The sequence below is a fragment of the Ahaetulla prasina genome, chromosome 3 (genome assembly GCF_028640845.1).
Source record: "Ahaetulla prasina isolate Xishuangbanna chromosome 3, ASM2864084v1, whole genome shotgun sequence".
NCBI lineage: Eukaryota > Metazoa > Chordata > Lepidosauria > Squamata > Colubridae > Ahaetulla > Ahaetulla prasina.
Genome location: NC_080541.1, coordinates 203556862 through 203581447, shown reverse-complemented (window position 1 = coordinate 203581447; position 24586 = coordinate 203556862). Strand labels below are relative to the sequence as shown.

At 37.3% G+C, this 24586-nt stretch overlaps 1 protein-coding gene across 1 annotated transcript in view; it reads left to right on the top strand.

Annotated features, from left to right (window-relative positions):
• PREX1 (phosphatidylinositol-3,4,5-trisphosphate dependent Rac exchange factor 1) overlaps nt 1-24586 on the top strand; it is a 265515-nt gene that overhangs the window by 228323 nt on the left and 12606 nt on the right. The window contains exons 23-32 of the mRNA XM_058175593.1: nt 1988-2149; nt 2831-3041; nt 4495-4771; nt 7176-7379; nt 13629-13717; nt 15237-15319; nt 16392-16482; nt 19749-19877; nt 20780-20821; nt 22627-22844. Of these exons, the coding sequence (XP_058031576.1) occupies nt 1988-2149; nt 2831-3041; nt 4495-4771; nt 7176-7379; nt 13629-13717; nt 15237-15319; nt 16392-16482; nt 19749-19877; nt 20780-20821; nt 22627-22844 (1506 nt within the window). The remainder of the gene's footprint in view (nt 1-1987; nt 2150-2830; nt 3042-4494; nt 4772-7175; nt 7380-13628; nt 13718-15236; nt 15320-16391; nt 16483-19748; nt 19878-20779; nt 20822-22626; nt 22845-24586) is intronic.

The following is a 24586-nucleotide window of genomic DNA, read 5'->3' as shown; positions in this document are numbered from 1 at the left end:
CTACTGTAGGAAAGGAGGAATCACAGTGGCTAGACGAAGCCTTTGATTAAGACCTATTCCCTGAACTTCTAGAAAAGGTTATAGAGTTGATACAGTAAACTGTAGAATTTGTGGTATGTGGAATATATACCGCTAATTGTCACGTTGTGGAGGATTTTTTTAAGCTAACCATCAGTCTGTTGACTAATCAGATCAACATGCTTCAAGTTCGTCACCTGGCCCAGTAAATTCTTAGACTGTGGAAAATAAACTACCCACAATTACAAAAAATTATTCAACTAGGTGACCATTTTACTGTAATTCCACTCTTTGGAAAATAAATCCCCTAAATTTTTGTTCTAAAGAAGCTTCTAGTGGATTGGTAGTTATATTTGCCATATAGTATTTCACACAGGCTCTCAAATTAAAAGAGAAAAGTACCAAAAATCAAGATGTAAGTTGGTTTTTCTTTTTTAAAAACAACCCACCCACCCAGCCCGTGTTATGATTTAGTAAAATCTAATTTTGAAAGCAAGGACTAAGTTATTTTCGTTGATATGCTTCTGAAACCTTTTCTGGCTTAAGAGTGAAGCATAGTAAAATAGGAGGAGAAGGATTAAAAACTTAAAAATTTTAAGTATTTGCAGTTGGTGCAATTTCAACAGAAATATGTGTAGAGCACTGAACGTATTTAGTAGTAACAAGTTGGTGCTCTCACTGGGCATATCTAAAAATGTTGCTCAGTTGGAATAGTGTTTTTTTTAAATTTAATGGAGATGTAGTAATGTGATGGGAAGCAATGCATGCAGCAAAGTCTCTCTCTATATTTATGGCCTAATTGCAAAAGTAACTAGTGACATATTTGTAGAGTATTTTTAGACTTTCCTTTTTCATAAAGGAGTTCTAGTGTTAATAAAGACTAGGGAAATAGTAAAGAAATAATGGAAAGGGGAAATTGCTTTTCCTGTGATCACAGTTTCCATGTTACACTTGTGATCATCAAGAGGCAATTGGAACATTTAAAACTTCTATTAAAAGCCACCCATCAGCAACAAGTCTGTTTAGTTATTTAATTAATATCTTTCTGTTCTATTTCCCATTATTGTAACTCTCAAAATAGATTACGACAATTAAAACAATAAATATAAACTATTAAAGGTATGAGATTCACTTTAAAAGATGTAAAAGGAAGAGAAAACAAAAACCATTCATGCGATACAGACGCTTAAAAGGTTTTGTTAACAGACATCTCACGAGGGGTTGGATGGCATCACAGAGGAAACCTGCCTGCATGAAACTGCAAAAGGATTCTCTGTCCAAGCAGATAGAGCTTTTAATAAGATGAGACACTGCTTGAATTTATTTATTTATTTATTAAATTTATTTGCCATCCATCTCACAATTGCAACAACTCTGGGTGGCTTACAAAATGATAATATAAAATGATCATTTTTAAAAAAAAATAGAGACTAATAATCAAGAGGATAGATGATGGATGGGTTGGGTTCCTACTCTCTTCCCCATCAGCACCCCCAGGTCCACCACCTTCACCTGGGCATTTTCCCGAAGGCCAGGAGGGTGGGCCTGACACCTCTTCCAGTAGCAGAATATTCCAAAGAATGGGGCCCACAGACACATACAAATTCTTTGGCAAACAGGATCTGAAGTAGGCCCCTTTCTGGAACAAGTAGGATGAGCCAATCCTATTAGGGTAAGATGACTCCTCAGATACCCTGGACTCATGCCATTTATTTTAAGAAAGTTGGATCTTTGGCAAACAGCCGTATCACGGGACATCTAGTTTGGAACAATGCATTCTGCTGAAGTGTGTTCGCCAGTAGAAATATTAGCCCAAGCATTTTGTTATGGTTCAAAGGATGAAGGAACTATATTTTACTTGATATGCTTTCTTTAGAAAGAGGTCATTTTGTGACATTCCAGTGCTATACGTCCTAAGCTGTGTCACAATAACCCAACTGAGGAAATCTATATATTTGTCTTGCTTTAGATTTTGGAGGCTTTTGCAACAGACGACAGCAACTTTGTGAAGAATTGCAGGAGGCTCATGTCCCTCAGCAATGCAGTGGTCACCATGCCACAATATGAGTTCCGGCAAATTTGTGACACAAAGCTAGAAAGCATCAGCAGAAGAATTGCCAGTTATCAAGAGGTAGGATAATAATCCACAATCTTATGTGCCAAACAGCACAGTGATGACTTCAACTAGTATGCTTTCAGGACCTTAACAACAAGGTTTATGAGGGTAGGTGTGTACATATTCAGTTACATATTTTCAATTTTCAATGGGTTTATGGATTTTGTTGAGTAGGCAAATTCATAGTAGCATCTCATTATAGAACACCCGCATTCATACATTGAGCAGCCTTTGCGTATACATACTAAATTACAAAATTGAATTTCCTATTAATTAGCTATGTTTAGTCCCTAACTGCTTTCTCCATCTAATAGATGATTATTGACATTTAGCTATGTTTTTCAAACGTTGCAGTGACATGACATGTCTAAATCCATCTACTTTTTGCTTCTTTTTAAGTGATCTTCTCAATAACATTGATTTGAAGATCAATATTCTGTCACTGCTGTTTTTTGTTCATGTTCTTCGCCAGGAATTTATGAGTATTTTGATTGCTACTTATGCAACATGGATTTATGTAGTTCTAGTGAATATATTTTTCCCCTTTTGGATCTTCCTAATTATTGAAAACTGCCCACAGAACTTAATTACTCTGGTGGGTGAAGTGATTATAGAAGAAAAAAAGACCTCAGACATGTTATTTTATGAATTATTGTGCTCATAATAGTGGTCTAAACCTCTTTTTTCTTGCTCTAGTTTGCAGATGAGTTGAAAATGAAAGTCAGCCCATCCTTCAAACGAGCCACAACAGAGCTTCACCCCTTGTGCAGCATGGATTTCTGCCCTACCAACTGCCACATTAACCTCATGGAAGTGTCATACCCCAAAAACACTACCTCAACGGGAAGGTCATTCAGCATTCGCATTGGACGGAAGCCTTCTATTATTGGCCTTGACCCAGAACAAGGTGTTTAATAACAATAAGAGCTGTAGTATCTTATCTTCCTCTGGAGTGAAATGATTGAATGGAATTAAGATTGCATTAAAAAATAGTTCTGCTAAAAATGTCAGACAGGCTTTGAAGCTTATACTGGAATATTTGATTGTCATATGAAGTCCATAGGCAGTCCAGAGACAGTCCATGGAGAGGGGTTGAAATCCAGCAGGTTCTGACAGGTTCTGGAGAACCGGTAGCAGAAATTTTGAGTAGTTCGGAGAACTGGCAAACACCACCTCTGGCTGGCCTCAGAGTGGGGTGGGAATGGAGATTTTCCAATATCCTTTCCATAGGAGTGGGAAGGGAATGAGGATTTTGCACTATCCTTCCCCTGGAGTGGGGTGGGAATGGAGATTTTACAATATCCTTCCCCTGCCACGCCCACCAAGCCATACCACACCCACCAAGCCACGTCCACAGAACCAGTAGTAAAAAAAATTGGATTTCATCACTGAGTTAATACCCTACACATGACAATAGCTAGAACGGAACAGATTTTCTCTGTTTTTATTTAAAAGGAAGGTATCTTTTACCTTAAAAGATACTGAATGACTAAAGAGATCCATCATGGTGCATATCTCTTATGGCCACCAGGCTTGGAATTTGTAAGCAGACAATTAAATAAAATTCATCTTAATTATTGTTTTCTAATGCATTTTTCTGAGAAATTTCCTGATGATGCAAAAGCTACTGAAATACTGGCACCAGGGAAGGGAAGTTCATCGGTCTAATTAACTGTTAAGGGAGCTCTGATAAGCTTCCATGTATCTATTAGCTTTCTATTAGTTTCAACTATGTACATATCACATATAAAATTCTGATGGTCTTGATGAATTGCAAATAATTTGTTTACTGAGTCTTCAGAGGTTCTTCAATGATTAGATAGAAAAAGTACAACAGGACTCTTTATCACTCTATTTCTAAATTATGTCCATCAATCAACCTTGTTATTTGCCTTTATTTTTTCACAATTGGTTTGACATAAATTATATAGAAAACTGCTGTATGCCAGACAGTCATTTGACTCAAATTAGCAACAGACCTTTAGTATTTTAGGGATGCTTTCTGATTTTTTTTTGTATGCAAAACCTCTTCCACTTTTTCATCATTAATATAGTAAATAGTAGCATCTCAAGGAATTTCCCATGTTCTTCTGGGGTAAAGTATTTTTAATGGTCTATTTCCAACAGTCTGTGCCAACACTCACCTGTAATCTTAAATCTTAGCTAATTATTTAAGAATTCCATCAAACATGCTCGGTTTTATTGCATTTCATTGTGCATTAAAAGAAACCAGTTTAACAATAAGGCACTGTTGCTTAGCATATTTGAAAAAAAGTTTTATTTAGCATATTAAAATAACTCAAACGCTCATCTTTAAAAAGCAGTGGTTTAAGCTTGAACAGTTTTTTAATGTTTAACAGGAACCTTAAATCCCGTCTCATACACTCAGCATTGCATCACGACTATGGCTGCGCCATCATGGAGGTGTCTGACTCCAGAAAATGAAGATCTCAACCCACATGGACAGTATGATGGTTACTCTGGGCAAGAGAATGGAGGAACCGCTCAGGAAGATAGAGGTCTTGCTTTTCTGTTGAAGCAAGAAGATCGGGAGATACAGGACTCCTACTTACAGCTCTTCAACAAGCTAGATGTAGCAGTTAAGGAAATGAAACAATATGTCCTCCAGATACATAAGTAAGTTGGTTAGTGGTGTTTTTTTTTGGGGGGGGGGGTTATAGAGGTACAGATAGTTCTCAACTTAGGACCACAATTGGGACCAGAATTTCCATTGCTAAACAAGGCATCAGTGAAATGAGTTCTATCCAATTTTACAACCTTTTTTTACCCTGCTTATTAAGAGAAATTGTTAAGTGAATCATATGATTGTTAAGTGAATCGTAGTTTCCCCCTTTGATTTTGCTTGTTGGAAGATGGCGGGAAAAATTGCAAATGCCAATCACATGACTCTGGGATGCTGCCACCATTACAAATACATGCCAGTTGCTAAGTACCCAGAGTTTGATCATGTGATGGTGGGGATGCTGCAACTGTCGTTAGCATGAGGACTGGTTATAAGTCACTTTTTCAGTTCTGTTAGAACTTCAAACAAATATTTGGAAGCCAAGAACTACCTGCATATATATTGGTTTTATTGCTAGGTTGTAAGCTGCCTAGAACTTAAGTTTTAAATGGGATAGCTGTACAAATGTTTTAAATACAATAAAGATAAATAAAATGGTTTGCTTTTCACATTGATTTCTGACTCTAGGCAGGTCACAGAATTAAATAAGCTAGCAACGCCATCTGCAATGGAGCCTGGCCATCACAGACATAAGTCATGACGGATGCAATTTTGTGGCCTGTTTTACAGTGGTTGCTAAGCAAACGGTGACCATAAAGCAACTGCCACCATCATTAATGAAACTGATGGTTCACTTTGGGCACAATTTTGCTGAAAGTAAGTGCCAGGTTTGTGCAAAATCATCACAAAATAAAGTCACATAACACGGGGGGGAAAGTCTGTAGAGATTCTCAGTCATCCAGGTCATGGTTGTCTTTTTCAGGAGGCAATTGGAATTTCTTGTTTTTTCTTTGAAGACATTTTGTTTCTCATCCAAGAAGCTTCTTCAACTCTGATATTCAGATGCTTGGCAACTGGTTCATATTTATGATGGCTACAGTGTCCTAGGGTCATTTTGTGACCTTCTGATAAGCAAAATCAATGGGAAATCCAAATTCACTTAACAACTATGTTACTAACTTAACAAATGCCATGATTCACTTAACAACTGTGGCAAGAAAAGTCATAAAATGGGCCAAACTCACTTAACAAATGTTTCACTTAGCAACATAAGTTTTGGGCTCCATTGTGGCCGTAACTCGAGGATTACCTGTGTTTTCACGTGACTTTTTCTCCTCCCTGAATTCTTTTATAAAAATGTTTCATTTAATGAACCTCAGGTGTATCATTTGTCCTGCCTTTCTCGCCAAAACAGAATTTTCTTTAGGATCAGTTGTACAGTCTTTCTTCCATAACACTTCCTCAATATATTTCAAGGTGATAGATTTAGATTATAATTGAGTTATAATTCATAAAGACTCGCAAGGGTTCAGCGCACATACTTATAGGTTGCCTCCTTGCAAGATTGTAGCACGGTATCTAAAAGCTACTCAAAATGCTGACCGCAACAATTAAAAGATAATCTATTAAATACTAGGACAAATAAGGTTGCCACCTTCGTAGTTAAAATGAATAAACGCACAGTTGAGTATCCTTAGTAGGGTCACTTCAGAATCATAGTGCTTTCACTAAGTCCTAGCTTCAGTCAGCACTTTAATGCAGTTCTACAGAGGAATTATTGAGTCTGTCATTTGCACCTCTATAACTGTCTGGTTCAGTTCTGCAACCCAACAAGAAAAACACAGACTTCAGAGGATAATTAGAACTGCAGAAAAAATAATTGCTACCAACCTGCCTTCCATTGAGGACCTGTATACTGCACGAATCAAGAAGAGGGCCGTGAAAATATTTACAGACCCCTCGCATCCTGGACATCAACTGTTTCAACTCCTACCCTCAAAACGACGCTATAGAGCACTGCACACCAGAACAAATAGACACAAGAACAGTTTTTTCCTGAAGGCCATCACTCTGCTAAACAAATAATTCCCTCAACACTGTCAAACTATTTACTGAATCTGCACTACTATTAATCTTCCCATAGTTCCCATCACCAATCTCTTTCCATTTATGACTGTATGACTGTAACTTTGTTGCTGGCAATCCTTATGATTTATATTGATATATTGGCCATCATTTGTGTTGCAAATGTTGTACCTTGATGAAGGTATCTTTTCTTTTATGTACACTGAGAGCATATGCACCAAGACAAATTCCTTGTGTGTCCAATCACACTTGGCCAATAAAATAAAAATTCTATTCTATTCTATTCAGATGCTCTGTTTTGTTTTGTTTTTAAATGAAACGCATATGGGACTTTACAAAACTCCATTCAATATGAGCCTATGTACCTTAGCAAAATGTCTTCCTGGACATAGGTTTTACCTTTGTTATCATAACATTTTTCTATCCTTGCAGGCTTTTGTCGACTATCACAGAACCAACAGCAGAAGAATTATGTGAGCCTCCCTCCACAGAGGAGATATCCTCCACTTCTTTGGTTGCAGATGAAAGTGACATTGACAAAGCGGAGCATGGCATGAAGAAGGTGTGCTTCAAAGTCTCTGAAGAAGACCAGGAAGACTCCGGGCATGATACAATAAGTTTCAGAGATTCCTACAGGTAAGTCCTGTGAAACCATCTGCTTGGAAGGAAATCAAATGATATGTAGAAGAAAATGAAAGGCAGCTAAGAAAGGTTGAAACTTCTGACAACCCTATTCAGCCATTATTTTCATTATGGCTTTGGAAATAATGAAAATGCATTATGGACTTCGTGAGTATGAACACATAATTGTTTAAAAGTACATATTTGCGCATTTGTGCCTGTTGAGTTTTATTAGAAAATGTCCTGTATAAGTACAGAAGGTTTCTTTGTCTTCTATTATGTCTCTTATTGTCATGGAGAAATTCATATATATGGTACATACATAAAATCTGACCAAGGAATACCTCATGTATATTCTATAAACCAGTGGTCTATATATATATTCTATATATATATAGAATATATATATATATGTATATTCTATAAACCCTAACCCTAACCCTAACCTTTCTGGCTTTGTGGACCGGTGATGGTGGCGGGGTGGGGGGCAGAGGGGATGGTTTTATGCAAACATCCGCCACTTACACAAATGGAGCTTTGCATTCTTGTGCACTCATGCACTCGCCCACAACTTAAGTGGCCCTGACCGGGGACCCCAGCTATAAGCAAAAGAAAAAAAAGGATGAAGTTTAAGGTTCACTATTCTTCAAATTCATCAAATATGACAATTTCTATATTGTAAGAGTTTATGTATCATTACATAATAGTTTCTTTCCACACAATATTCATGATTCTTCTAAATCTCTGCAGTATTTCTTCTGATACAGAGTGCGTGTAATACCCCTAGGCAAAGTTAGTTTTATTTTCTCAGGAACTTTTTTTAGTCCTATTCTCCTGAGGCAGAAAAGCATATCTGTTTTAGTCTTGTCAATTCCTGGAAAAGCACTGATTGCCTAAAATCAACTACTAGAATAATATCTTATATATTATTATTCAGTATATAAATTTATAGGAACACTATTTCTATAGAATGAGGACTTGAATGTTTTACAGAGCACCATGGAACATTTGTGGTATATTTGACCAGTCTGTAATTGTTGACGGTATGGCATGAATTTAAGTTTATCCTTTGCAAAGTCCTCCATAATTAGACATGGTTCATATGTCTGTCACAGGATCAACTTACAACTTGGTTTCAAGGTTCAGCAGGTCAGATAAGGTCAGGAGGAAGAATTTTACCCCTTTTATCCAGCAAAGTGAAACAGCTGGAAGGAGAGAATCTTTTGTGGGTTTTCCAGAAGCTCAAGTCTTTTAGTCTAAAACTAACCCAGCAGCTGTTGTTTGCAGAAGAAATGATTTGTTGTCTTATGTGTACAAACACACTCATCCACAGAAAACACAGACTAATTGGACTTTTGAATAATGATTACGTCAATCACAAGAAGGACTGTATGACTCAAAATGATAGGCACCAGTCTGAGACAGTTGGAAGTATACAGAATGAACCACAGCCCTGCTGCTTGGGGGAGGAAAAAACCCTTACAACCAGAAATGGTAGCAATGGTATTTTGTATTTTGCATCTTTTGTGCACAAAGTCTGGGTCATACAAAGCATGAGCAGAGTAGAACAGAAGAAAATGTATTGTTTGGAAAAAGCTGCCTGCTTAGAGGGTTTCTTAATTTTGTAATTCAGAACTCTAGACAAAAGGACATTGTAGGCTTGAAATGCCCTTCCTTGCGGAAGTCCACTTGTTCAGTTTCAGAGGGTTCTTGTTTCATTTCACTGGAATACATTACTACCATCACACAATTCTGCCCTTTTTCTTTTCCTTCTTTTTATGCAACAGTTCGAATAGCTGCTGCCCTGCTTAGGGGGAAAATAAGGGCTGTACTAAATGTATTCATTTAAAACTTTTTCAAACTCAGATTGCACACCTGTAAAATATTATGCCTTGAGATGCTGGAGGAAAGGTGGGATATAAATCTAAATGTCTATGGAGATTCTCAGATGTCCAAGTCATGGTTGTCCCAAAGGTGCTTTTTCAAGAGGCAACGGGACTTTCTTTGAAGATGTTTTTCTTCTTATCTAAGAAGCTTCTTCAGCTCTGACTGCATGGTGGGGAATGGAAGTGTCAGGTTGCCTCAGATCAATGTTTAAGAAAATAAAGACCCAACTCCATCATTTTGAAGAAATTGGTAATTTTTACTAAACATGTCCGATAGCAAACAAAGCTAAGCCAGAACTGAAAGTATACTAAAACCACCGACGTCATATCCTCTCCTGAGCCCTTCTCCCACTAGAGTTCAAACAGTTATAATCCAATGTAGTCTTCCTCCTTGGCCACGTGTAGTTTCACTTCCGATATTCTCTCTCTATCAATCTTCTGGATGGAATGTGAAGCAGGCAACTCCCGTTACTTTCACGGGCCAAATCAATTCAGGCCAAATCAGTTCAAACGTCTGTTTGAAAGACTATCTTCCTCCCCCACACATGCAATGTCAGCCTAACGCTAGCATCAGTACAAACCTTCCCCCTCCTCCATAAATCATGTAAGACTTTCAGTAAGAAGCAAACCTTTAACAAAGTAATAAAACAGTAAAACAGTCTAGTAGGAAAAATACACTTAATTAAAGCGGAGGCTGACAGGAAGGATATATAATATATTTACATTCTTCCATTCCCCGCCATCCAGTCAGAGCTGAAGAAGCTTCTTGGATGAGAAGAAAAATGTCTTCAAATCTAACAATATATAAACCAGTTTTACTTTACAATGAAAAGTCTTTTGTAGGTAAAACTACATAGTTGGAGTCTGGGTTAAAAACTTTCAAAAGAGGACAGCCGCAAAGACTTTGAAGATGTGCAGCAATAGCAAGCTTGTGGTCAACCAATTAAAGAAGCTACATAGGACACCTAGTCACAGTTTTCACTGTTCTGTTGCGAGGTGTTGCTTTTCTCTTTAAAGTCTAATAATTCTAAACGTGCAACTATCCCTGCAAAGTAGAATATGTACATTTTGTGCAAAATTGTATTCCTTTGGTAAAATCTTTCTGCATGCATAGCTCACAGTCTTATGACGGGTAGAGTAGTAGAAAGGGAAGAGTTGAGGAATGGCAGGAGTTGCCATGTTTAACCCCTAACAGGTTTAGCACTCCCTGGACAGAATCAATGGGTAGTTTATTGATTGATATTTGATTTGATTTACGTTGCCACCCAACACATATACATGTCAGCTTCTCTGATAGACCAGACCAGATAAGCTAATTCTACTTCATTTTAAAGCTTACAATTCTGAAAGTACACTTCTCCCACTATCTCCTTTCTAGCTTAAGAAACTAGGGAGGGTCCCTTCTGAGTCTCTTGTCCAGCCCACCATCCAGCTATAGGCTTTGTTGTCTCCTATCTGACTGTTCCCTAGGAAGCATCTCCTCACCCCGTCTCCCAGGGTCTTTACCATATACCTTACATGTATGACTCTAGGTGACTCACAATAAAAATAGATTTAAAAAACCAAATAAAGCATATACAGTATAAAAAGTAAGACCCACAGCAGTTGGAATGATAAAACAATCATTAGCATAGCCAGGAAACAGGCTCTGACACACATCTGGGGCCCCAGGTTCAGGCACAAGACCAAGTTCTTAAAAGCTTGCAAACAACCAGCAGGACTATGGCCAGTCTGATCTCCAAAGGAATAAAATTACACAGGATGGATGCCATGGATTTGAGTTTCCTTGGTCAGGAGGCCTTATGGGTAATTCATGCCCTAGTCACTTCTTATTTGCACTAATGCAATACCCTCTACGTGGAGATTGGTCCAAATGCAACATATTTTCTGCAGTTTGCCCATGTTACGCTGCTGTTGTGTGAGCTGCACTTGCCCCTGGTTTCTTTTGTGGTACAATTCAAGGTGCTGCTTATTATCTTTAAAGCCCTGTGTAGCACAGGCCCAAGTTATTTGAGGGACCCCTTCTTCCTGAGGACCTCTACCTATCCCACTAGATCCCACAAGAGTGTCAAACTCTTGTCATCACGGTGGCGTCATATGACATATCAGGACTCTTTTTCTCTTCGCTAAACTGGGCGGGGGCGGGACAGCATGTGACACATCTGCCCCGCAGCCACGAGTTTGACACCCCTGCACTAGATTGAGCTTGCTCCAGAACTCCTTTGTTAAATGCTATCATCTGGTGGGAACTAGGAAGTGAACCTTTTTCATGTGGCTCCCACATGGAACAGCCTCTCCCTGAGAAATGGAGGGCCTCCACTCTCTTTGACTTCCAAAAAACCAGTAACGTTTGTCGGTTTTCTTAGTTATTACATGACAATGGGAGCTGAGCCAAGCATTGTTTTTGTTCCTTAAGAGGGTACTGTTATAGTGCTATTGGTGACCTAGTGTTTTTGTTGTTCGTATGTTTGTTAGCTACCAATGTTTTATATTGGTGTTTGTCAACCTCAGCCATTTTAAGAGGTGTGGACTTCCTGGGAAATTCTGGGAGTTGAAGTCCATACCTCTTAAAATGGTGAACATTGAGAAACACTGTTTTATATAATATACCCAGTTTTATGTTTCGATTTTAAAAATAAATGATAATGAAAAAAGGACACAAAGAGTAAAATAGTACAGTATTTCTTTTTTTTTCTTTTTTTTACAAGGACACAACATGATTGTAGTTTATCACAATAGTTCTTCTTGGCTGAGTAGAATAGCAGTTACAAATTGAGATTGCTTTCACATCTGTTTCATAATTTAGAGGTTCCCAAACATGGTCACTTTTTAAACTTGTTATGAGCATGGCTATGCAGGTGGAGTGAATATTTCTGCTGGCAAGAGAAATTTTGCTTTCTGTGAGCCAGAGCTAACATAAATGACTCTGAGGTAGAAGCCAAGAGCTGTCAATGTCTGTGGGAATTTATAGAAAATTTTTAACGTGTTTTGCATCTGCACATTACATGAAGTGGGCCATAGCAGTTCAATGTGAAATGTTATTTCCTTTCCATTCTAAATTTAAACCACTGATGTCATGAGCTCAAGATTCCTAGTCATAGGAATTAATGGTATTTATTTCCTCTTAAGAGCTGATCATTGCACAGATAAAAGAGCACATTTTTAATGTTTTAAATCCCTGGTTTTGGTAGTCTAGGAATATTTTGCAAAACAGCTGCAAACTACCTAGCTGGCATTGTGCCTCCACATTAAGACTCAATGCACTATGAATATGTGTCAGTACCGATTGAGTTTGATTTTATTCATTGTTTTATGGCTTTTAGTTCTGCATCATGATTTGGTTAATGCTTTCTATTACTGAGAATAGTCTGTCCTAGATTACGGAGATCAAAGCAAATTCCTCAAGGGGCCATTACCTTTCAGATTTGGACAGAAGTGAAATGAAAAATGTACTTGAGACATAAAAAGTTAAATAAACTTCTTGCAGAACAACTGTTCAAGAATAAATTGAATATATTTTGATAGCTTTCAAATTGGAGAATAGATATGTAAAGTTTACAAGAATGAGTAAAGAAGAGAGTTTGTTGACAGGGTATATTATTATATCCCTTAATTTCTTGTATACATCTTTGGCTCTTTCTGCCTGTATGTTGTATCCTGTTTAGAAATGGGAGAAAAGATGTTTTGGGGAATGAAGCATTATAAGTGGAAAGTTATTTTAAAAGAGATATTCTTTTTTGAAGAGTCACCAAACCAGGAAACTTAAATGTTCTAGGAAGAAGCTTTCATCCCTTCTGATTTCTGATTGGGTTGTGGGTGCTCCATCATTGGAAGCTTTTGAGAAGAGACTGGGCAGCCACTTGTTTGGAATGGTATAGGGTCTCCTGCTAGAGCAGGGGGTTGGACTAGAAGACCTCCAACTCTGTTATTCCGATATTTTTGGAATATATATTACTGAGAAGTAAGTCCCATTGCATATGGTAAGAATTTTCATTCAGATAAACAAGAGATGAATGGCTTTCATATGAATATGATTTCTATCATGTTGGTTATATTAATTGGTTTGTATAAGACATGGTTTCTAAAGTTCATGACGAACTGTGACAGATTTAATATTGAAACTTTATCATGTTTAGCCATTCTCATCAAAAATAATGTATTAATTCTGTAATGCATCTTCATCAGGAGAAGACAAAGTATGAAAGATGGAAGTTCAATTTTAAAAAAAAATTATGAAAGACCAGTATTCCCTTCATGGAATTTTGTACACAGAGTCATAATTCTTGGAGATGGATAAGATAGAATGAGAGAATGAGTTCTCTCTATGTTCTCTTATCTCCCCAAACTATATATTATATCCATTTTTTTTTCTTTCCAGTGAATGTAACAGCAATAGGGATTCAGTCCTTTCCTATACCAGTGTCCGGAGTAACAGCTCTTACTTGGGCAGTGATGAAATGGGATCAGGTAAGTAAATGCTATATAGAAGTTTTCAACAAGGATTAAATGATACACCATCCTAGTATTTTTCAGATGTATACAGTAATAACTTTAAGCATTCCTGGTTAGCAGATTCAGTAGTAAAACAAAGTAAAGAATTAAACGAACGTAATTAATGTAGGCTGCCAAGGAAATGCTCTGTTGGCATATTAGCATATTTAGGGCTCATACTGAGGATCTACAGCTTGCTATAATTTTTATGTATTTTATTTCTCAAAATGACATGAAAATGCCATCAGTTTCAAGGAATCTTGCCACTTCAATTTGGCACATAGTTATTTATCCAGAGTTTGTGAAAAGGAATTTCAGCAGCCCTATTAATTATAGGTGCTTTAACTAACTGCAGGATGTCTATGAAGTCTTCCTATTGTAGTTCATATAATTTGTTCCAAAAACATTTTTAGTTCATATAATTTGCTCCAAAAACATTTTTAGAAATGGGGCAAAATTATGTTCCCAATTATTTATATATATATATATATATTTGTTTTCTGAGGTTTTCGCGGGTGTTTGTATGTAGATCTTTGGTTATTCGAGTTTTCTCCCGCGTAAAATTGGAAGTGTCTTGGCGACGTTTCGACGAAGTCTCATTCGTCATCTTCAGGCTTCAGCTTCGTGCTTCTGGGAGCAAAAGCTCCCAGAAGCACAAAGCTGAAGCCTGAAGATGACGAATGAGACTTCGTCGAAACGTCGCCAAGACACTTCCAATTTTACGCGGGAGAAAACCCGAATAACCAAAGATCTACATATATATATGTGTGTGTGTGTGTATATATATATATATATATATATATATATATATATATATATATATATATATATATATATATATATATATATATATATATATATATATATATATATATATATATATATATATATATATATATATATATATATATATATATATATATATATATATATATATATATATATATATATATATATATATATATATATATATATATATATATATATATATATATATATATATATATATATATATATATATATATATATATATATATATATATATATATATATTCTCAGTAAATGAATCTAATAGACTTGCTTTGTTAGGAAGAGATCATGTCTAAGAATTCAGGGAGAGATGGGAGATTCATTAAAAACTAGAAATTGGATAGCTAGATGGAAATATGAAGGGAAATGGACAAGGAGTGGAAAAAAGTATAGAGGATGAAAAAGAAAGAAAATATGTGAGCAAATTTAAAGATCAGTGTGTGCTTGTAAAGTTCAGCATGGGAATAGAATAGAATAGAATAGAATAGAATAGAATAGAATAGAATAGAATAGAATAGAATAGAATAGAATAGAATAGAATAGAATAGAATAGAATAGATTTTTTTTTAACTGGCCAAGTGTGATTGGACACACAAGGAATTTGCCTTGGTGCATATGCTCTCAGAGTTCATAAAAGAAAAGATGCGTTTATATAAAAGATCAAAGTTTATTTATTTCATCTTAGGTGATGAACTTCCCAGTGATATGAGAATACCGTCTGACAAACAAGACAAGCTTCATGGCTGCCTTGAGCATCTTTTTAACCAGGTAAAGAGATTTTACCTTTTTATGGTTGTACAATGAATGTTGTGGAGGTTGTATTAGCAGATTCTTAAAGAGGGTTAGATTAATATTCTGTCATTCAAGACACCAAGCATTATTTAATGCAGCATATTAAATAATATATATATATATTATCCTGCCTTTATCATTTTTAAAAAGAGCTCAAGGCAGCAAACAAACCTAAATACTACTTCCTCCTCCCATTTCCTCCACAACAACAATCTTGTGAGGTAAGTTGAGCTGAGAGTGAATGACTGACCCAGAGTCACATAGTCAGCTTTCATGGCCTAAGGCAGGACTAGAATTCACAATCTCCCGGTTTCTAGCCTGGAAGTGCCTTGTTGGAGTATCTGCAGAAATTGAACTGTAAAATTAGATTCCTCCTATGCAAGTCAATTTTGTACTCAGTTACTAATATCTCACCTGTGTAGTGTAATGTTAATGCATGATTGATTGGTTTTTTTTACTAAATTGAATGATTGATGTTAGAATGTTTAATCCTTTACTTTAGATTTTAACTTAAATAGTAATAATTTATTCTGTATTAGTAATTAATAAGATTATTGATTGATTAGAGAAGGACTATTTTATTTTACTTCATTTTGATTTTTTAATAGCATAGTTGGCTACTTTGGGGTTTCTCTGGAAAGAAAATAGAATACAAACATTGAATAATCACATCTTCTAACTTAGACTTTAAAAACTTAATCATGTAGGACACGCAGGAAATGTTCATCTTTTTAAATTAATAGTTCTTGGCTTGCCTTTTGGGGGTTTACATAGACAGTTAATAAGTATTAGTTTCTGCTAGTACTTCACGTCCTATTGCTGTCCCAGTCTTCATTAATAATACCTTTGCTGGAAGCAATATATCTGCTACTGTTTTCTCATTTTCAGACCAGAAACTCAGTACTTTTAATCTGCTCCAGGTTGCTTTTCAATCAAAGTACAATAGATAAAATGTAATTACTAGAGGGGTTTTTTTTTTGTAAATAGGATTTTATCTCCAAAATGGCCAGAAGAATGTTAAAGACTGAGTAAATGTGCTTCTTTGCAGGTGGATGCTATCAATGTCCTTCTCAAAGGGCCAGTAATAAGCAAAGCTTTTGAAGAAACCAAACATTTCCCAATAGATCACACTCTGCAAGGTAATCTTGCCTGGCTCAGGAAAATTGGTGTTTCTTAAATAACATGATATAATTTCTTCATTCCTCATCAATTGTTGAAAGATTGAGATAATTTCTTTGGTGTCTAGTCTGTCTGTCTAGTTATATCTCTCTCCCTCTCATTCACTCCTTCTTCTTCTTCTCCTCCTCCTGTATATGAATTGCACTCAATCATTTTCAGAGCTATCTGTATTATGTCCATGCTGGGAAAGCAGAGGCAACACAGGAATCATTCCTCAGTTGAGCTTGCTGTTTACAAATGGCAAATTGCAGTGTGCATTTATTTATTTAGTTTTGCTTCAGAGGTTGCTTTTAAGAAGCATTGCCTCATCCTCCTGCATGATCAAACTAGTGATGATGTGAATGTTATCCTCCCCTCCCCATTTCTTCATAGCCAGTGGTTGAAAAATGCTAAGCAGAGTTCGGTCTGGTTAGCATTTGGATGGGGATTTATAATTTTAATCCCATTTTATTGTACAGTGTACCAACAAAGTTTAATTCAAATTTTGATTTTTTAAAAAATAATAATAATGAAACACCAAGAAGGTGAAGGCAGTATTAAGAGGAGAATATATAAACCAGATGAGCATGTTTTTTAAAAATCACACAAAAGGAAACTAAGCTTTAGCCAGAAATTAACAGTATACTAGCAAATTATAGGAAAACTGAATAAGCCAGTATTTATACACAGCTGGAAAGTAAAATGAAAGAGTTACATGGTTTGAAGACTGACAAAATTTCTTCTCAAATTAATTATGCTAAGCAAAGATATTACAAAAACGATAATAACAATTCTACAATGCTGGCAAATAAACTAAAAAAAAAGCTAAGAAAAAAACAGGGCAATTAAAGACAGCAGTGGCCTAATAATGACTAAAACTGAAGTTATAAGTAAAGAATTCAATTTTCTTTTCACCAACTATATTCCTTTGATAATCCATATCTATTATAAAAAAAAGAATTTTTAAATGGATTGGCATTCCCATAATGCTCCAGAGGCCATAGAACATACAGAATCACATTTCTCTAGGTCAGAAATCTATGAAGTCTTTAAAAGAATTAAAAATAAAAAAATCTTCAGGTCCTGATGGAATATCAAGGGATTTTACAAATGATTTAAAGAGGTCTTAATATTGGAATATCTTCTTTTATGCAATACCTTGTATGAGGGAGACCTCTTACCGGAGTTTTTGAAACAGCCCGAGTTGATTCTAATTCTTAAACTGGGTAAAAACCCTCAAAAGTGAAATGCAATCTTATCAACCCATTTTACTTCTTAATAAAGTCTATAAACTCTATACTAAAGCAGGGGTCTGCAAACTTGGCTCTTTTAAGACTTCTGGACTTCAACTCCCAGAGTTCCTCAGCCAGCTTTGTTGGCTGAGGAACTCTGGGAATTGAAGTCCACAAGTCTTAAAAGAGCCAAGTTTGCAGACCCCTGTACTAAAGTATTAGCTAATTGTTTAAAACTGTTATAAGTTAAATGATTCATATAAATCATTCCAAGTTTATTCTATATTGAAGTATAACTATCTCCCCCATCAGAAAATTATTTAATATTGTACAAATTAATAAAATTAACAAATTTTCAATAGCTATAAGTTCATTAGATAAATTTAAACATTAGGTTCTTGAGTTGTAAATTGTGTCTGTCTTACCAAAAGTTTTATATTAGAAAGTGCAGTTTTATTTCATGATCATCAGAAACCAAAGAGACATATTTTTTTTTGGACAACCTCTCCAATATTTGGAAAAGTAAATGGAAGTTCTGTCCATGGTAACTCTGGTTTGGACCTTTTCTGCTGGGAGGATGGTAATGATTTGATCCTTCCTCAGGTTTTCGAAGACTGCTGTCCTCTGCTTTAAGTTGGTTCTGCTTTTGTACTCTTGTGATCTGACCAAAACTCAAGCTTAAAAATAGGGAACTTGTTTAATTTTGGCAAGTAAAATAATAATTGTTCAGTATAGATAATGTAATCTATGTTGAGCAATTGAATATGTCTAGATCAGGGGTGTCAAACTCAATTTCATTGAGGGCCGCATCAGAGTTGTGTTTGACCATGGGGGGCCAGGATGGGTGTGGCTAAGGTGGGCATGGCCAGCTCAACATCACTTATGTCGGGGGCTCCTGTAGTGGCCCGAGTACTCTGCTGGTGAAAACAGGCTCTCAAGCTCCTTTTTTGCCTGCGATGGCCTCCTGCAACCCTCAGCCAGCAAAATCGGAGCTCAAGAGGGACGCATGCAGCCCTCCTGAGCTCCATTTTTGGTGGCAGAGGCACTGTGGGCCAGGCCTGTTTCCAGGGCAGCCCTGCATGCCAGATCTAAGCATCCCAGGGGCTGGATCCAGCCCCCAGGCCTTGAGTTTGACACCCCTGGTCTAGATAATATAATCATCTATGTAATGATTCATAGCGTAGCGTAGCATAGCATAGCATAGCATAGCACAGCACAACACAGCATATGTAGGGTAGCGTAGGGTAGGGTAGCGTAGCATAGCATAGAAACTTTATTGCCACTTTAAATGTACACTAATCAGCATACATTAAAATTAAATTTTGCTGCATTTAGCTCTCAAAAGATAACCATTATGCATACACCCACATATACATACATATATGACACACAGAAACATCACAGTCTAGTTTTGAAGTATACATATACATGGCGGGGGAAAAAATCCTGCAAGTTTACAAGACAGATGATATAAGGAATAAAGCTGTTATGGAATCTATAGATTGCTATAGATACTTCGAAATCTCCTCCCAGAGGGAAGCAACAGAAACAGCCCATGAAGTGTGTGTACAGATAATATAACAACAGAGATTCTTCCTCTGAGAAGGCCTCTGCAATAGGTATATTAGAAAAAATTACAAAGTTAAAATAATAAAATATCAGAGGCAGCAACTGCAATTTAATCAAATTTGGATAGATTTTATAGTTCATCTCAATAGCCAAAGAGTTTAATATGGTAATATACATATATATCATAAATTAGTGTGTGTACAGATCCTGTCTCTTTTCTGTTTTTTACTATTTTCTATATTTTTCCCCATGCATCTTGGATTTATGCTATTTAATTACTTGATAATATTTATGAAGTTCAATAAAATATCAAAACTGATGAGTGATATTTTCTTTGCAAAGAAATAAGCTTAGCAGAGATTGGCTCAGGATGTAATTGGCTGCTGTTCTGAAACCACTTTGGTATTGTATTATTGTCAGAACTGAAATCTTTTCTTGTTCTGCAGAATTTAAACAGAAAGAAGAAACCACTATTCGGAGCAGGAACAAGATTCAGATCAGCATACAGGAAGATCCCTGGAACCTCCCACTCCGCATTAAAAATCTTGTTGATACAATTCAGAAATATGTGGAAGGTTTGTGAAGCTGGAATAGATCTGTTAAAAATTTCCATATTATAAAGAAAGTAGTAGAGAAGGTTGGGATCGGAAGGAGTAGAGTAACTGAATAAATAATGGAAAATTGCTGTTAAGATCTTCATAACTAGAATATGAAGGTAGATTGAATCTTAGGACCAGAAAACATAGGAAGTTGCTGTAATCTATTTCAATATTAGTTCTTATTCAACTGGTATGGGAATTAATTTTAGCATTTTTGTTTGTTTGTTAAACACTTAAGTCTAAGTCTAGTACAAAACTACAGTTCAAAACCATAGCATCATCTCTGAAAGAGAGCGTACTCAATGAATGTGATTAACAGAACACTAAAACTAAGTTTCCCTGCTCCTCATGCAACACCTGCTCTACCTGAAAATGCCTGGAATTAAATATTCATATTCATTAGTATTTGCTAATTCCAGAAATGCATTCCCCCCTAGAGCTATGGCCCTTTCATCTGTAAATTTTATGGATTCTGGTGGTATCAGTCGCTAGACATTAATAGTTTATGGTTTCCAGGACTTTCATTATGGGTTTGAGTATAAAGTTCTGTTTCCCTATACTTGATTACAGCAGTGCTTCTCAAATAGTGGGGCGCGCCCCCCAGGGGGGCGCGAGGCTCCGTAAAGGGGGGCACGTTTGACCTCGGCAAACACTGTCATAACAAGCTAAGCCCCGTGTTTACAGTCACGCGGGGGGCACGAAAAATGTTTTCTTCTTCCTAGGGGGGCATGACAGAAAATAATTGAGAAGCACTGGATTACAGTGTTCTCTTTCCAACTCTGCTTCAGCTCCAGCATCTATCAATAAGATACTGAACATGCCTTGTCATTTCAGCTGAGGAAGATATGATTAAATTCTACTTTATTTTTCTTTTCTAGATGGAAAGAATCAGCTCCTGCTGGCTTTGTTGAAATGCACAGGTAAAGCAGCTTTTTGCTTACTCCTGACCTGTCTTCTGTTGCAGATAACTTTTCCTTTCATCCTTCTTGCTAGGAGACTCTATATCGCCTATGAATTCAGTTCTTTGTCATCTACCTCATGGTTTGTGGCCTAAGCAGCTCCTTTTTTTTTTTTGAAAAGTTTTTATTTTTATTTCTCATAAACATATTTAAATGTACAGTCTCTTATCCATCATTAATCATTCATCTTGTCTTTTAACTATTTTTAATTGTTAATTATTAATTGTTCGGGGCTGCTCTTTTACCATTTCCTCTCTTTTATTTTACCACAACTTTTCCTCTTCTTCTTCCCTTCTCTTCCTTTGTCTGACCCTGTCTACTTTCTTCATTCCTCCTCTCCTCCCCTTTCCTACTTCCCCTTCCCTTCCCCCACTACTCTCAACTAAGCAGCTCCTTTTTTTTTTTTTAATTTGCATTTATATCCCGCCCTTCTCCGAAGACTCAGGGCGGCTTACACTATGTCAAGCAATAGTCTTCATCCATTTGTATATTATATACAAAGTCAACTTATTGCCCCCAACAATCTGGGTCCTCATTTTACCTACCTTATAAAGGATGGAAGACTGAGTCAACCTTGGGCCTGGTGGGGCTTGAACCTGCAGTAATTGCAAGCAGCTGCTGTTAATAACAGACTTTTCTTACCAGTCTGAGCCACAGAGGCCCCTTGATGGCCATTGCAGCTAACCACCTGAACAGTGTTAAGAGACAGACATGCAGTTTGAGGATTTTCATTTCATTTCAGGAATTAACCAGTGGTTCTCAACCTATGGTTCCCGGACTCCTGGGGGCCTGCAGTGTCATCCCAGTAGGTCCACAAAGGATTGAAGAAATCTTATGATTTAAATGTTGAGTTAAGTCTTGGGAGGGGGGGCATGGCCATGATCCGTGGCCACAAAAATTATTTAAAGGGGGTCTGTGGTGAAAAAAAGGTTGAGAACCACTGTATTAAACCATTATTTTTTCAGGATTAGTGATTAATGCGGACACCTCTATACATCCTAATCTTCTTGCTGGTCTTGTAAAAAACTCTGTGTTCCTCTGGGGCAGGGGATGAAATGTAAAATTTGTTACTACTGGTTCTGTGGGCATGGCTTGGTGGGGGTAATGTGACTGGGTGGGCGTGGCCAACTTTTTTTTTAATTTTTAAAAGCATTTTTTTTTACAACCTCTTTGGCCGAAGCGGTTTAAAAAAAAAAGCTTTTAAAAGCCTGTGATGATCAGGCAACTCAGCTGGGATCACCAGAGGGTAAAATACTTTTAAAGGGTTCTAATGATCCCAGCTGAGTTGACTGATCACCAGAACCTTTTAAAAGCATTTTTTTACAACCTCTTCTGCTGAAAGGGTTCTGATAATCCCAGCTGAGCTGCATGATCATCAGAGGCAAAAAAAGCATTTTTTTGGTCAAAGAAAAAATGCTTTTAAAAGTAAAAAAAAAAAAAAAACCTCTGATGATAGCATGGCTCAGCTGGGGCGGTGGGGGGGAGGGGAGCAGAGATTTTTGCTAAGGTTCTCCGAATCACTCGCCGCCATCACTACTGGATCAGGCAATCCGGCCCGAACCGGGAGCATTTCATCCTGCTCTGGGTTGATAAGGGGGGAATAAACACTGGGGGTCAGGGAGGCACCTTTCCCCAAATTTCATCAGTGGTATATGAGCTGCCCTGAATAAGAAAAGCTAGAACCACTTTTGGGGCATGAATCCCAACCACCCATGCAGTAGCCCTAGCCTATTGATCCAAAATCTTGTCTCTCTTTCTTCTTCCAGATACAGAACTGCAAGTGAGACGAGATGTAATTTTCTGCCAGGCCCTGGTGGCAGCCGTTTGCACGTTTTCGGAGCAGTTATTGGGAGCACTCAACTATCGATACAATAACAACGGAGAGTATGAAGAAAGCAGTCGGGAAGCCAGTAAAAAGTGGCTGGAGCAGATAGCAGCCACAGGAGTGTTGCTCAACTACCAGTCTTTGCTGTCTCCCAGTGTGGTGAGGCTAGAATACCATTTCCTCAAACACAGAAAACCAAAATAAGGAACCAGACAGTTCTTTCATTACTCATCTTCTGACCTAAATATATTTGCAAAGGCTGGGGGGAAATAAAACTGCTTTTGTTTGCAGTGTGGTAGCATTTGCATCTCAAATCCCATTCACACCTTCCCAGCCTGGTTTCTGGTGTAGCTGGGATCTATGTGCAAAATCTCAAGCTAGTGAGTGTGACCCTTTGCATGGTAGCACCCTTTCAGCTATAGTGAACCGTGCAGCCAAACTTTTCCTATATGCAACGTGTCATGGTTCCAAGTAATGGTCCCAATCAATTCAGAATTCTTAGGCTGTAGCTTTTCTCAAAAATCCATTTTATTGGGTACATCATATTGGCACGTTCATATGTGAATCTAACTCTAAATATTTCCTGCGTTTTCAGTATAATAAAAGAAATAGATATCACCTACCCCCCTAGTGTCACTGGTCACATTGACCAACCAGGTAGATGGCAGGCTACTCAGGTACTCTGGGCGTTACGAGCTCTTGTTGAGATGACCTTGATTCTCATGGGCGTCATTGCTGTTATGTCTAGCACCTGGCAGGAAATTATCCCACACCCCCGTAGTTCCCCCTCCTCCTATATTTATAGCAAATAAGAAACAAAGTAAAGAGGATATGGCTTCAGCTAAAGTCGTTTTGAGAGTTGACACAATGTAGGACAGGGATGTCAAACTCAATTTCATTGAGGACTGCATCAGGGTTGTGTTTGACCCGGGGTGGGGGTGTGGCCAGCTTTACATCGCTCCTGTTGGGGGTGCCTGTGGCGGGCCAAGCGCTCTGCACACGGCCTTCCCGAACTCCATTTTCACTGGCAGAGGGTTGCAGGAGGCCATGGCAGCCGAAAATGGAGCTCAGGAGCCCATTTTTTTCTGGCATCATGGGCCGGTCCTTCACTGTTACCAGGGCGGCCCCGTGGGCCAGAGCTAAATACCCCGTGGGCCAGATTTGGCCCCCGGGCCTTGAGTTTGATATCCCTGACGTAGGAGAAGCTACTTTGGACAATAATTTGAAGGGATCTAAGGGGTCTAGCTATGTACATATTATCTTAATACGTATAAGAAGAGAGAAACCGGCCTTGTTTGTCGTGTCAAAACACTCTCTAACAGTGGTATAGCATCACATTTGTTCTTTTAATAATTAAGAGAAAAATAATAAGAGTGCAGTTCATTGCTTGAGAGCATGCTTTGCATGCAAAAATAAGATCTGTCAGGGAATATATTTCTGATTGCTACTGGCACTCATTGCAGACAATACTGAATAAGCAGACCAGTATTTTAATTCACCAAATAGTACAACAAATTCATTTATTCAGTCTTTTCTGCCCCTTTAAGTGACAAGATGTACCTCGCCATATTCTGTGTTCTGCATAACTATGTTACATGTGCAAGAATTTTATCTCCTTGGCTTCTCTGTAAAGCCAAGATAAAAGCAAGAAAAGTACTGTAGTAGCAACATTCATTGCTATTTTTTAAAAAACATTAGCTACATATTAGTGCTACACAGAGTATTAGCTGTAAATGATAACTAATTGTATGAAGTGTTGAAGTATTCTGTCCTCTGCTGGTGAGAAACTGTATCTTGCATTGCACTGAATATATTGCAGAACTGGATAAGGTTGCCTTTTATTTCAAACAGCTGGATGGGTGTTTTGTAGCAAGTAAGTTCAGTAACTAGATGTACCAAAT